The sequence below is a fragment of the Ahaetulla prasina genome, chromosome 2 (assembly GCF_028640845.1).
Source record: "Ahaetulla prasina isolate Xishuangbanna chromosome 2, ASM2864084v1, whole genome shotgun sequence".
NCBI lineage: Eukaryota > Metazoa > Chordata > Lepidosauria > Squamata > Colubridae > Ahaetulla > Ahaetulla prasina.
In genome coordinates this window covers 230,144,953-230,160,806 of record NC_080540.1, presented here as the reverse complement: position 1 = coordinate 230,160,806, position 15,854 = coordinate 230,144,953, and the positions used below count along the sequence as shown (strand labels likewise).

Here is a 15,854-nt window from a genome sequence, read left to right as displayed (position 1 = left end):
TGGTGGTCAGGATCACATGGCTTGAGATCCTGAACAGAAAAGGGCTGAGATCCTGTGTGCTCCCTGGTTTTATGATTTTTCTGAGCTTTGACCTTTCTGGGGCACAGGAAGAGTATCCTGATTGGTTGTCAGACTCCCAGGGGGTGGGGGTCTTAGCTAGCCTTGCTGGCTGTCTCTCAAGCTTGCTTGAGCCTTGCCATGTGGTGAGTTTCAGTTGTATTGTGTTGCAAAACAATGGGGGATTGGGTGAGCTTGGTTGAAGCCTTAATTGCCCATTGACAAAGGTGGGGAGAATGAGTGAGCTTAGCTGAGGCTTTTAATGGCCCATTGACAAAGGTGGGGGGGAGTCAGGAAGTTGCAGGGAGCTCCTTTGTCTTTAAAATATGTTTCTCCATTTCTCATCCAGGAAGGTATAATATTCTGCTTTTTAAAATATTTCCTAGAATATTTCATTCTTCTAGGAGGGGGGTGGGTGCTAAATTCCTACACATGTCATATCTGAACTTACACGTGGTTATCAGGCCACAGTCTTCCAGAATAGTTTTGTCTAGTCATAAATTCCCAGAGAATTCAATGGGTCTCACTTCCAAATACATGTGTAGATCATTATAATATGCACATATAAGGGGAAGGGAGTGATATTTATTTTAAAATAAATGTGCGTATTAATCAATGTGTGCATATCAATAAAATCTTCAATTCTACAGTATTTCAGAAAGGTCTTCATGCTCTAAAACTGGAGACATGATGTGTTATATTGCAGTATGGTCCAGATTTAACAATAAATTCAATGTTTAAATTATTTTATATAGATAATTATATTTATCATATGGATCTTACTTTTTTGCATCCCTACCAAGACCCTTGGTTCTTTATCCTAATTTATACCACACTATTTCTCTTTGTGCGTGTGCGTGTATGCATATGTGTATGTATGCACACACATGTGTGTTGGGGAGCTTGAAGACAGGCATGGAACTTCCATAAAATTCTATTAAGGGTACAGAGTCATTTGAAGTTATTGAGAGGACATCGCAATCAGATTTCAGAATGATGATAGGTCAAAGATAGATAGGAATACTGCACATTACTGTATTATTCACCTTTTACTGTTTGCTCACTAGCTTGTGACACCTTTACGATTTGGACTTGACTTATTGAAATCGAGCTTTAAATTTTTCTAATATATTGTACAGTAGTTATTAATTTGTCCACATCTGTATGCTGCCTGCTCACGTAATTCAAAGATGGAAACACATGGAAAGGTGCAATATAAGACGTGTCTGTGGGAAAGTAAAGCACAAAACAAAACCTTGAGTATAGAACATTCCAATGGAATTATTATAGGAAGATTTCAATTAATTATTAACTCATCTATAAAGAGAGAAACAATGGTTACTGAGGAACATAGAAGGATACAATGAATAATGCGTATTGAGGAACACTGGGTTTTTTATTTGTGAAAAAACAAATGGGTATATAAGAGCTCAGATACTGTTGATGGTTGCCAAGGTTAACCTGTAAATTGTATGCTTCTGAAACGTTATATCAAAAAGCTGATTTGCAATACCGATCCTCATTTTCTTTTGCCACTCATGCTACCCTATAACCATTCTGTGAGTGTCCAAACAATAGCCTTACCTACTGTGGGTAGTTGAACTAATATTTGTATGCCATGGTTTCATGTCTCACACAAAATCCCAAACGATTCCACTTGGGACCACTACTAGAAGAAATAATTGCTAATCCTTTATTCAGACAGAGGTCTATACAGATAGTTCTCCACTTGCGACCGCAATTGAGTCCAACATTTCTGTTGCTAAGCGAGGCAGTTATTAAGTGAATTTTGCCTCGTTTTATAACCTTTCTTGCCACAATCGTTAAGTGAATCACTGCAGTTAGCAACACAGTTGTTTAGTGAATCTGGCTTCGGCATTGACTTTGCGTGTCAGAAGATTGCAAAAGATGATCACATGACCCTGGGACACTGCAATTGTCATAAATATGAGTCAGTTGCCAAGCGTCTGAACTTTGATCGTGTGACCATGGGGATGCTGTGATGGTCGTAAATCACTTTTTTCAGTGACATTGTAGCTGAATGGCCACTAAGTGAACTGTTGTAAGTCAAGGACTACCTGTACACACGATAAACACTAAAAAATAGAAATAATAACTAAAGAATGAAAGAATGGGACAGACAAGGAATGATTAGGCCAGTATTGTAGTCTAGGACAGGGGTCTCCAACCCTGGCAACTTTAAGCCTGGAGGACTTCAACTCTCAGAATTCTCCAGCCAGCTTTGCTGGTTGGGGGATTCTGGGAGTTGAAGTCCGCCAGGCTTAAAGTTGCCAAGGTTGGAGACCCCCGGTCTAGGAAACATTGACAATGAGTAAAATAGGCTTCCTGAACTCCTTTACAAGCTCTTAAAAGTATGTTATTCTGGTTACTAGGTTAGCATATTTAACATAACCTTGCTGGAATCATTAAATATGTTGTAAATTAGAATCACGTGTGTCTAAAGTTATTTATATCTGAAGCTATCTTTACTTAAAGAAAAACATCCCATGCTTTTATAGCTATGAGATCACCATTCTAATTCAGGGGAAATTGTTATCTCATAAAAATATACTGTAATGAAGTCTAAAGTACAGAAGGAGCTGCCCACTGCCAGCTTACATTTGTTTTCATGGCTGGACTGAGTTCAAGCAACTAGCGGCCAAGGAAGACCAAGATGCATTTTCCCTAATAGGCAAAACACGCAGAGTGTACTGCCTCTCACTCATTTGCTCACTTCGGGACAAACTGTAATCAGAAAGGAATTGTGGATCATTTTATTTGTTTTTTCCTCTATACAATGCAGCTGAAGAACAGACACAATCCACAACCTAGCTTAAGTTACTTTTGGCTGGGTTAGCCAGGCAAGTTGCTTCAGATTTCAGCTGAAAAAACCTGTATAGTTCAAAGTGGAGATCTTTCTTTAAGTTTATTGTGAGCCAAACTACCTATCCTATCCTATCCCTTCTTATTTAGTTATTATTTAATTTCTTATTCTATCCAAGGTAGCTAAAAACACTTCAGATTTAAACACAGACACACACACACATAAATAACACATAAAACAAATTAGTAAAAACAATATGGAACCTTTCATATGGCAAGAGCAGCAGCTGAGACAACATACCCACTTGACAGATTAAAGGCCCCTGTCTGTCTCTGTCTCTGTCTCTTTCAATAGAAAAGATAATTCCTGAGAGTGGAAGAAATCTCAGGGAAGGTTAAACAGACCTCTCTAGGCTTTTGGAAGCCCCTTCAAGGGGTCTTCGTGCCATTGCCATGAAACCAAACATCCATCACCTCTCAGTCAACTTGGCTTTTTGCACCATTTGTACTGGAAAATCTGAGGAATTTAGAAACATCTGTCTTAGACATTTAATCTCTGGAGTGCCAGTCTTATGGCTCAGTCAGATAGCTGGCTGCGCTAGTTGGGAATGATGGGTATTATTATAGACTTATATGATATTATATGTTACAGGATGCGTCAACAAGACGGGATGCACCTATGCCCGTGATGGCAAACCTATGGCATGCGTGCCAGAAGTGACACGCAGCGGCCTCTGATGACACCCAAGCCGTCACCCCACCTCTGCTGCATATGTGCGTGCGCCTCCTGCCGGGCAGCTGGTCTTCAGGTCCCTGCCGCACATGTCCGGGGGGGGACTGCGGGGGGGCATATGTGCATGCATGGGGGGCAGGAGGCATGCGGGGGCCGTGCACGCATGTGAAGGTGCACATGTATGCACGGGCAGGACGCATACAGGGGGCTGCACATGCATTGCATTTTGGGGGTTTGAGCGCACGAGCATGCATTTGCACACAAGCGTGCGTGCTTTGGGCACTCGGTCCAGAAAAGGTTAGCCATCACTGACCTATGCTTTCCAAGTTACTTTTTTCAAATACTTATATAATAATATAAAACCCTCAATTACAATACATTATTGGATTCCTTGTTTAAATATACCAAATATGCTGATTTAATTGTACCAAAAAGGCAGCGCTAAAGATTGCTCAAACTACCAACAATTGAATTAATGTCACAATTTAGATTAAGATAGTAGTCAAGATTTTGCAATCCAGACAGCAAACAAAAACCTCCAGATGAAGGAACTGGATATAGAAAGGCACTCAAATTCAGTTTTGTAATTAGCAGTGGATAATGGGGGGGAAAAGGAAGCTCCAAAAATAAAATAAGTCAATGGTGGTGTTTGCCCTGCCAGTGTTGGGTGTGTGTGTATTATTTCCTTGATTAATATTGTTTTCTGCTTGATTGTTTGTCTGGTATTAACTTAGCAGAGCAAATGAAATCGGCAGAGAAAGCTACTGATGCTGTTATTGCTCAGGTAATGATGTTTCTGCAATCAAACAATCAAGCTCACAGAGCACTAAAGACTACATAGTTCAAGTCCAAGCTACATATATTCTCTTCTATTGGAAAATGTCAATTGTTATTTTGTTGATTCTACAAAAGCTTTTGGCTGTGTAGGCCACAAAAAAACAATGGATAACCCTTAAACAAGGGGCACATTCTTGGCTACCTTATTTGCAAACTGAAGAATTTGGAGAATAAGTAGGAAACAACAATGAAATTCTAAAAAATTCAGAAGAAAGTATGTGTCAAGGTTGTATATTGACAATTTACATTTAACTTATATACAGAATATATTAGGAGAAATGCTGGACTAGAATAAAGAAAAACTGGCATTACGTTACCAGAAAAATAACAATAATCTCAAATATGTTGATGATATCACTAATGACTAGATACAAGCAAGACTTGTTGTTGTTTGAGAAGAAAGGAATGGGTGCAGAAAATAGCCTGCTCAATGTAAAAAAACAAAACTAAGATTATGTCAACAAGCAATGCATCCCAACACAAATGGGCAGGAAAGAAAGTGAAGTTGTTATAGACTGTTCTTTCCTACTCTCAAAAAAGGATGATGACTATAGACATGAAATAAAGAAACATCTGGTACAAGAGAGAATGACTTTGACAAGTCAATACAAAATATTGAATTGCAGATACATCAAACTGCCAGACATGGTGTATATTGTCAAGGCCATGCTTTTTCCAGTTGCAACATATGGCTGTGACAGGTGGGCTATCAGAAAGAAGAATGTATGCTTCTGAATTGCTTTGCTGGAGAAATTGTGGAGAATATCTTGGGCTATAAAAGGAACAAAAAATTCAACAGAGGGTGAAGATGTCCTGTCTCTATGTGTACGTGCCTTTGAGTCCATTTTTGACTCCTGGCAACTAATCTCTATGGTTTTCTTGGCAAGATTTTCAGAAGTGGTTCGCCATTGCCTCCTTCCTAAGGCTAAGAGAGAGGGACTGGCCCAGGGTCACCTAGATGGCTTCATGACTAAAGCGGGCCTAAAATTTACAATCTCCAGGTGCCTGGTGCCTTAACTGGTACAGCAAACTGGTTCTCACAGTCTGCTCCCAAAAGCACTAGTAGTAGAAAGTAAAGTTTAAACATTTTAGATATATAATACAAGGGCCAAAGAAGACTCTGTAGCTTGTAACAATCAAAGGCAACTGAAACAAGATAATTAAACATTACCACTGAGTTGATAATCAATTGAGGAAGCATGTTCTGAAAGATAATCTCAGAAATCTATGCTGGGTAGCAAAGAATAAGTGATCGAGTGATTTAAAAATAACAACAAAGATACTAACTTCATTAATGGCCTGAATAGTTCACTTATTCATACTAACAAGAGAAACAATTTTAACATTTCTCTTTCTTTAAATTTTTGCCCTACCCTTTACAACATCATCATCATCATCATCATCACCATTATTATTATTATTATTATTATTATTATTATTATTATTATTATTATTATTATTATTATTTTGGTGGGACAGCTTTCTCAAGGCATAGTATATACAGATAGTCCTTGATTTACAACCATTCGTATAGTGACTGTTGAAGTTGCAATGGCACTGAAAAAAGTGAATTATCGTTTAATATATGATAGTTGCAACATCCCCATGGACATATGATCAAAATTTAGATGCTTGGCAACTGGCACGTACGGTATTTTTGATGATTGCAGTGTCCCAGGGCGATCCCTTCTGCAGCCATTGGACAAGCAAAATCAATGAGGAAGCCAAATTCACTTAACAAACACATTCCCACTGGGAAGAAAGGTTGCAACATTGTATAATGGAGCAAAACTCACTTAACATTTCTCTTGCTTAGCCACGGAAATTTTGGGCTCAATTGTGGTCATAAATCAAGGACTACCTGTATTATTTATTCCCACCCTGGTCATTCCACAATGTACAAATATGCCATCTTAGACTCTTTTTGTTTTGAATCAGTGCCTTGATAATTCATAATCTATATTTAATTGTCAAATGGATGTGTGAACTAAATATAGGGACAGTACTGCAATTACACAATCCCTTCCCCCCCCCCTCCATTCCTAAAGTTATACTAAAGTTTATATTTTACTTTCAAAACACTTCATCCTCACTAATGCTCAGACCTAAGTTTACAAGTGAGGACTGCTTGGAATGTATTTTTCATTGGCGGAGCCGATGTTAGTGACATCAGCCAAAGCACTTTTGATTGGTTAGCTGGTTGCTGGGACTATAAGGGCTTTCGGTGAGGCAGTTAACCCGATTTCTGCCGGGAAACCAAACTTGGAGTGCTGGCTAGCGGAACGCGGGGCGATTAGTCCCGGAGGGAAAAGATGCCAGTGGGAATTGGGGCCGATGGGTCCCCGAAAGCCGGACTGCCTAGGCCCCGCCAGACGACCCATTTGGAGGCGGCGAGCGCCCCCCTCCCTGCTTCCCAGCCTCTGTATCCCTGGGATAAACTCTCCCGCCTTTCCCTTCGTTGCCCTTTTAAGTGGGGGGTTCCAAGGCGTCGAGAGTAGCACGAGGCATCGGGAGGAAACCTTGGGATTGGCCGAGGTCCCCGTCTGTAGACACACCCCTCATGCAAAAAGGGACCTTCTGAGTGGAAGGAGGAGAAGGTAAACAGAGTTGAATCACTCTCCCGGCTGACCAATTGGGGGTGGAGGGGCGGAGGGGGGGGGAACTCGCTGGAAGAACCTTTTGCGTGATGGGCTTCTGCGAAATCGGTCCTGAGCAGGGCTGTGCTGGAACATTGAGGAGCCGTAGGCGAGGGGGGAGTGAGTCAGGCAGTGGGCAGATCCAGCCTCAGTCGCTGCTGCTGCTGCGTAGAGTCCTCACGCTTGGGCTGCTGTTTCAGCACCGCGCCTTCTGAGGAGTGTGTGAATGCGCTGGAAAGCCTCACGAAGCGGGGGCGGAGAAGCAAACGCAGCGGCGGCGGCGGCGGCGGCTCGGGTGCGAGGATCGCTGAGCTCTTCCCGAGCTCCTTTCGATTTTCTTCTGCTTTCCGTCCCCTCGCGGGGTGGGGAAGAGGAGGAGGAGGAGGAGGAGGAGGAGAAGAAGAACAGGGAAAACTCCCTGCTGGTGCTACTTGGATTACTTGAAACCACCACTCGTGACCCTGTTTTCCGAAGAAGGGAGCCTTATCAGTGTCTAGCCACAGAAGCGGGTCCGGGGGTACACGACCCACGCGCGACGCATCACCGATCTGGAGTTGTCCGGCGTCGGTGGAGAGGGGGCGCGGGAAGCGACAGCGACCGAGGGTCAAAAGGTAGGCTAGTGGTGGTTCTCCTGGCTGGGAATCCCGCATGATCGTGGTTATGTAAACGCCGAGCCCCGGCAGTGGATCCCTCCTGGCTGCAACGGCACCCCACCCACCCCACCTCCACCCGCGATCCGCAACCTGAAGGAAGGCGACCCACCCGCCCGGCGCTCGTCACACCGCCACCCCACCTACTTACCCGGCCCTCGGAGGGCAAGAGGGCGGCGGCGGCGGCGGTTACAGGCAGGCAGCGCGGAAGAAGTTTTGCCCCGGGGCCCTCGCCCTGCCCCTCCCCCTCTGAAATTATTACCTCGGGGGGCCCGACGGTCGCCTGCAAAATGTCAGCGGTGGCTTACATGGACTTCGTGGCTGCCCAGTGCTTGGTCTCCATTTCCAACCGCTCCGTGGCACCGCCGGACGTGACCCGCGAAGCCGAGGTCCTGAAGATGCCCGAGGAGGAAGCCGCCGCCGCTGCTGCCGTCGTGACCAAGGAAATGAACGACCCCCGGGACGCCTGGAAGGATTATTGCACGCTGGTGACCATCGCCAAGAGCTTGCTGGACTTGAACAAATACAGAGCCCTCCCCGCCCCTTCCATCTGCAGCGACAGCGTGGAAAGCCCCGACGAGGACATCGGCTCCGACAGCGACGTGACCACCGAATCGGGATCGAGCCCTTCCCACAGCCCGGCCGAGGGCCAGGAGGCTGCCAGAGGGCCCGGCGCCCTGGCCCTCCTGCACGGCGGTGGACCGGTCAAAGGCAAGCTGGCCGCGGAAAAGAGACACAAGTGCCCCTACATCGGCTGTGGCAAAGTGTACGGCAAGTCCTCCCACCTCAAAGCCCACTACCGGGTCCACACAGGTGAGCGGCGGCACTCAGGTGAACGGCGGGGGAGGGGCGGGGGAGTGGAGGGGCGCCGGCGGGCGGGCGGGCGGGTGGGGACGGCCCGGGAGTCGAACGTGTTTGCAAAAGGCAAGGGGTTTAGTACGAGGAAGGGGAGCCGAGCCCAGCTCTTCTGTCGCGGCGGCCGCGGCGGCAGCTCGCTTTTCCTCCCCCTCCTTCAAGTATGTCGGTTGTCCTCAGTTGAACCCTCCTTAAAATGCCGCGGTTGCCTTAGCGCCGCTCTTCCTGCCTTGCCCGTCCCTGCTTTGCCTTCTCTCTTCCCGAGCTCGCTCTGGTGCAGGCTGCGTGCGTTTGGGCATAGGGTGTTACTGCAAATGACGCGTCAAAATGCTGAGGATGGGTGGATGGATGGATGGATGGATGGATGGAGGAGATGAGGGTGTTGGGAGTGGATGACCCCCTCCGGGATCTTTCGTGTCTTCCCCCTGTTCTATAGATCGCTTGCCTTACACCAAGCCGATCGCGGCCAGTAGAGGAGCTGTTCCCTTCTAAAGCCCTCATCTCAATCTCTAAAGGATGTTGGAGGAGGGGTCAGGGGGGCTGCATGGGTGAAGTTGATTTGAGGGTTTCCTCCTATTTTGTGTTTGCTTGAGGGCCCTCCCTTTAAGGTTTTCTCTTATCAATCAAAAGCTGCTCAACAACTGGGTTAGGATTCTCCTGAAATTGTAGACTGGGAGCTAACTTAATGTTTTATTTGGCTACTGCCTTAGAATAGACATTTTTTTAATGCTAGGCCTGGCTTAGCTTCTTTGGCACCTCTGGATTCCATGAACTCCACCTGGGCGTGGCGGGGTTTGGCGGCTGTCGTGGATTGATGACGTATTTTTCCAATTCTCATGAGGTCTCCCACGTGGACGCTTGTTGGTTTTCATTGCCTTGGGATGTCAAACACAAGGGGCGGGAAAGAATAATGGCAGCAAAAGCAGAAGGCCCTAAGGTCCATGTTTTGGGACAGTTTTGTTTAATGATGTCCAAATGCATGTGACACCACTATTTTTTTAAAAAGAGAAATTTGTTATTTTCATTCAGTCTTCAGTAACATGGCAGCTGTCTTCGTTTGAGACACTTGCGTCATGCGTTGCCTAATTGCCTCCTTTTGTGGGCTTTGAACTTGTTGAGTGCATCATCAGTAAGTTGCTTCTTCTGAGGGTATGTTTGCTTATTCTTGGTTCAGACCCCAGCACATTATAACGGGTTATAATTCTGTTTCTTAGTACATCTGGTACTGTCTTGCAGACACCGGAAAGTGCATTCCTAGCACTTGGCGAATATGTTTAAAGATAAACGCTGATTAGGATATTTAAAGTGAGCTTCTTTGAAAGACGAAATGATTGGGGGAAATGAATGCCATCTTTTCCACCAAAGTGCATTGTACCCAGTTGTTGTATGTGGGTGTGTTGGCAGCATCTGTGATCAAACATGAGGTGATTAGTAAGCTTTGAAGATGACACATGGGGCTACATATATTTATGGTGCCTCATTGGCAAAACACACATCACAACTTTAGCTTGCCTTTTTTGTTGGTCATGTGATTATAGAGTGGCATTCCATTTCCAACACAAGGAGCATGGTCTTGGGGTGGTCAGATTGTATGTTATTTGGGGTTTCCTTTGGCAGGGAACAAAAATAATCCAGGCAATAGTTGTATGGTCTGATAAACGGCTTGTTGAAAGCACAAGCAACATGGTAAGGAATTTCAATACCATCTTGGGAAATAAGCAGCATTCACTTGTGAATATGTGTTTTTCTATTTGTGTTCTGTTCCTGCTATTTGAAAACCAGACAGAGTAACAAGACTCAATGTTGCAAGTTGTTCCTCAATCCAAATGATCTGTGAAACAGTTTTTTTGTGACCTAGATTAGGTCATGTGAGTTAGGAGCTGAAGAAAAACGTTGGTCAGATAGTATAAGAATGGATTTGATTTCTTTCTTATGACGAATATGTGATGCATGTAAGGCTTAAAGTGCCTTGCATGGAGATGGGATAGTTGCTGGGAAAGCAAAACGGAAGTCCGTAATCCTTAGCATTTTTTTTATAGATTATTTTCCCCGTCATACATTTTTTTAAAAATTGACTTGAGAAGGAGTAAATCTTCAGTATAGGAAGCCGGTCATGGTACTATTGATGTCCACATTAGGTACATTAGTTTGCCCCTCTAAGGAAGAGGGGCAAACTAGATTTGGCTGAATGTCTATGGTGGAGTATTCCTGGATGATGTGTGGGAGAGATTCTCAACTCTATTTTCCTGTTCACACAACGGGCATCGTAAACTGCAGAATGGAAAATGCACAGGAAAAGGAGTGTCGTGTGTCATTCAGCAGTGATTCCTGTGGCTAAAACCCATAACACAGGAAGGAAAGAGAATATGAGCATCAGCTCTTTTCTGTAGCATGGCAGAAATACTAAATAATTTGTAAAGCCAGATCAATTGCTGAGAATGCCCCAGTAATATCCTACACATAGGAAATGCCGATCATTTTCTAATCATTCTAATGAAGCAAGTCCTTACATTTGTTTCTTCTCAGTAATAAGATTAAAGGTAGGACTTCGGAAAAGGAAGCCATATGGCTCAATACTCAGCTAACCCAAAGGTCTACATTATAGAAATAACATTAAAATTTCCCTTTTCCTATCACTGGTTATAGTTCCCTGATATCAACATCTATACAATATTCTGAGTATTGTGACTGACAGTGACGATTCTACAAATTAATAGTATCAAATTAGTAGTAGTATTTATTGACCTTCCATGTTTTCCTATGCTTGTGAATTCAAGGCTTTTCCATCAAGGAGCTAGTTCAGAGAACAGCAAACCATTTACTATCAACTGAAGGGCGGAGAAATTTGGGATGGAAATTAAGAAATAATCCCTGTTTTGCTTTGAGTTTGTATTGCATCACTGAGTTATTTGCAAGAAACAGGTTTATAATTTAACTAGAAACTTCAGTGTTTTGTCTCTGAAACACTAGTTCCCTTGGCCTATCAAATCCCTATCATCATATGTAGGGATCAGAATTCATGTTACTTGTAGAGAAAATATAATTCAATGATATACACAGGTATTCCTCCTTTAGCTCCAACTACAATTGGAACTGGCAACTTGGTCATTAAGTGAAACCTCACATGTGCTCACGTTTTTACTTTAGTTTTTCTATGCTTTACAGACCTACAAAGGTCTGTATGTGAGGACCGGTCATAAAGTTATTTTTTCATCACCATAATTGCGAATGGTCACTAGATGAAGCAGTTGTTAAATGAGGACTATCTGTAAATAGATCATGATGATGGATCTCAACTGGTTGCTAATTTATAATTCCAGCATTCCTTATCATTGTCTCTGCTGATTAGGACTATTATAACCACCTCTGAAGTGCCAAAGATTTTTCCACCACTCTCTTGGACTAAGATACGGGATGATTATGGCTGAAGCAAATAAACATTGAATACAAGCAGACTGAGAGCCCGTTTCTCTTTTGTTCACTCCGCATCTCTCTGGAGGCATTTTTTGGCTGTTTTCTTCTATCTTATATGTTGTACCTTTTTAGCGTTTTCTTTACCAATATTATTAAAACCATATTTTCCCTGGTAAGGCTGTACGCATAAGGTGCATGTTGTGCACTTTGAGCCTTGCCTTAGAAACACATTGACAAAATGGCTCTCACCAACCTGGCAGGCTTCAGAGAAAGAAGGTGCCAGAGAGGGGTGGGGTGGAGAGGACTGGCTAAACTAAGTAATGCGGGGATTATCATGATGGTTTTGGCACTATCTATAGGGACCTCAGAAGTGCGGAGCCACCAAAATCCTATTGCACCAACAATGCATGCGAGTTGTGCTGAATGTTTTCACGTAGGCTGTGGAAGATTTGGGTTAGCTGGGATGTGAAACTAAGAACAGACAGATGCTTTGCTTTCTAAGCCTGATCATGAAGAATTAAACACACTCTCAAGCTCTGTTTTTCTTGCAGAGTTTTTATAGGCAATGTAAAAGATATGCTTTTTAGAGGCACCTGGGACAATTACAAGAAACAAAGCATAGTTTATCATGTGTGTATGGGAATCTCCATATGGGGGTTGGGTGTTAGTAAATTATTTACTTTAATTGCATACTAGTCCTAATTCCATGGCATTGCGTTGTCCATATTATGGCCCCAACATTTTATTCATGGCGAGAGATACATGATATAAATGGACAGATTTCAGTGCAGGTAGTCCTCAAGTTATGTCCACAACAGAGCCCAAAATTTATGTTGCTAAATAAAACATTTGTTAAATGAGTTTGTCCCATTTTATGACTTTTCTTGCCACATTTGTTAAGTGAATCACTGCAGTTTTTAAATTAATAACATCGTTGTTAAGTGAATCTGGTTTCCCCATTGACTCTGCTGGACAGAAGATCACAGAAGGTGATCACATGATCCTGGGACACTGCAAACATCGTAAATGTGCATCAGTTTTCAAGCACATGACCATGGAGATGCTGCAATGGTCATAAGTGTGAAAAATGGTCAGAAGTCATTTTTTTCAGTGCCGTTGTAACTCTGAATGGTCACTAAATGAACTGTTTTAAGTCAAGGACTACCTGCATAATCTGGTAGATGCAATGACTACATGAGATAACTAGCATGTCAGGAAATCTTTCCTTTGGAAAAATTTAAAAAAAAAACAATTTCTATCATTAAGGCAGGTATTATTACTCTTTTGCTCCCTTTGACTCTCATGTAGATAATGTATGTTTAATTCCTGATTTCAATTTACTATTCATGTAGGCAATGATTGTATTGCCTACTGCAATACTTTAGTCCCATAAAACGGATTAAAATTTATTCACATTAATGTTTTGAAGAGACAAATGTTTCTTTCCATGAAATAGAGTGCCGACATAGTCCAACCTAAGCAAGGAAAATGCCCATTTTGAAAGGAAGCAGTGAATGACAAGAGCCAGGCTTATCCATCAGCTTCATCCTTTGACATCAAAGCTAGTAACTTTAATTGCTAGCCGTGGACATTCTCCAAATGCCGGATCTGTTGATATACAACACACATGAGGAAATTCCTCCCTCTGCCCTTGGGGACTTCCCCAGGTGGCCAAATAATTAGCTACTTACTAAGAAATCTCCTGGATTACTACATTACGGTTCTTATTATCTGATGCTTCCATCTTGCCACCTACTTGAAATAAGACACTTTTATCATTTGGTTCGGACTCAACCAATGTAACTTTTTTCCTGATTCAGGACATCAACCTACATCATACTTGTTTCTCTCCATTATGGACCTGTTTTCTTCCTAGTCTGAAAAAGAAATGAGCAATGGGATCCAATTTCAAAAAATTTTAACAACCAAAAAAAAGCATAATTCCAGCATTAATGCATGTTTCCTATATGGACAGATAAATACCATATCTAGCTACTATCCAAACTGAAATAATCTTCAGAGCTTGTCTTCTATTCTTGCTGCCTAAATAGACAGCTTGTCCACAGAGCATTATGAAAAAAATGAAGAGCAACTTTGTTCTTTCTAAGTGCGATCTTTCCAACATAACTTCCTGCATTGTGCATCTGAATGCATTTTTCCCTTAACGCCCCTGCAGATAGTCCTCGACTTGCAACAGTTCATTTAGTGACCTTTAAAGTTACAACGGCACTGAATAAAGTGACTTATGACCCTTTTTCACATTTATGACCATTGCAGCATCCCCATGATCACATGATCAAAATTCAGATGCTTGGCAATTGAATGGCTAGGGCCTCTGGTGGCTCAACAGACTAATGCAGTCTGTTATTAACAGCAGCTGCCTGCAATTACTGCAGGTTCAAGTCCCACCAGGCCCAAGGTCGACTCAGCCTTCCATCCGTTATAAGGTAGGTAAAATGAGGACCCAGATTGTTGGGGACAATAAGTTGACTTTGTATATAATATATAAATGGATGATGACTATTGTTTGACATAGTGTAAGCCGCCCTGAGTCTTCGGAGAAGGGCGGGATATAAATGCAAAAAAAATAATAATAATAATAATTCACATTTATGACGGGTGCAGCATCCTGGAGTCACGTGATCACCCTTTGTGACCTTCTGACAAGCAAAGTCAATGGGGAAGCCAGATTTGCTTAACAATCATGTTACTGACTTAACCACTGCAGTGATTCACTTAACAGCTGTGGCAAGAAGGATTGTAAAATGGGGCAAAATTCACTTAACACATGTCTCACCAATGTAAATATTGGGCTCAATTGTGGTCATAAGTCAAGGACTACGTATAGTTCCTTTATGCTTTTCTAACTATACATGTTTATAACAAACTGATTTTTTAAAAAAAATCACTTATGTGGAGCAAAAGGAAGCTTTGCAGGTTGCTACCAGCTGACTTTGAAGTATCCGGATGTTTTTGAATAGTGGCATTCCCAGTCCTAAGATTAGGTCTAGGAAGTTAAGTGTTTGGGACAATTGATGCCAGAAGAGAAATGAAAAAGTAAAATTGTTGTGAAATACCCAAATAAAACAGTACTTTTTTAAGAAAATGGAAAAAGATACCTGACAGATCATTGCTGATACTTTGGTTTAGCCCATGGAAACTTAATAGCTTCTAGACAATTCTGGAACATCTACTGCTTAAGAGGGAAAGATGAGAACTAAACCGCCAAATGACGAATGCTTGGACAATGTAGAATTTGCCAAAAACCCATGAGTGACTCCAGTTTTTTGGGAAATAAAGAAGATTGCAGTATATTTAAATAGTAGTTCAAATTGTTTATAAGTGTTGAAGTGTTAAGATTGTGGGGGTACCATATTTTTCAGAGTATAAGACACATCTTTTTACTCCCTAAAAGAAGGTAAAAATTTGGGTGCATCTTATACACAGAATATAGCCCCGCCCAGCCTCTGAAACGGAGATTTCAGAAGCTGAAAAAACCCTCTTAAAGGGAGCTTTCAGAGGCTGAAAAAAAAGCTTCAATAACGAAGTTTCAGAAGCTGAAAAAAGCCTCTTAAAGGGATGTTTCAGAGGCTGCCAAAAAAAACACAACATGGCACAGAGCTCATAACCAACAAACCTGTTGCTAAAGTTCACCTCTGAGAACAGCTGATTAGGGGTATTCCGGGAGGCCATCCACCCACCAATCAACTTTTTCTTATTTTCCTCCCCAAAAACTAAGGTGTGTCTTATACTCCGGTGCATCTTACAGTCCGAAAAATATGGTATTTATGGAGTCAGTACTTGCTTCATAAAAGTCCCTCTTTACAATCTTGTGTTTTTTTCCAAGTG

General features: G+C 42.5%; 1 protein-coding gene across 1 annotated transcript in view; it reads left to right on the top strand.

The window, feature by feature from the left end:
• The first annotated feature begins 8,022 nt into the window (after positions 1-8,022).
• The window catches only part of KLF9 (KLF transcription factor 9), a 32,000-nt gene continuing 24,168 nt past the window's right edge, over positions 8,023-15,854 (top strand). The window contains exon 1 of the mRNA XM_058165597.1: positions 8,023-8,549. Coding sequence (XP_058021580.1) covers positions 8,027-8,549 — 523 coding nt within the window. The 5' untranslated portion in view covers positions 8,023-8,026. The remainder of the gene's footprint in view (positions 8,550-15,854) is intronic.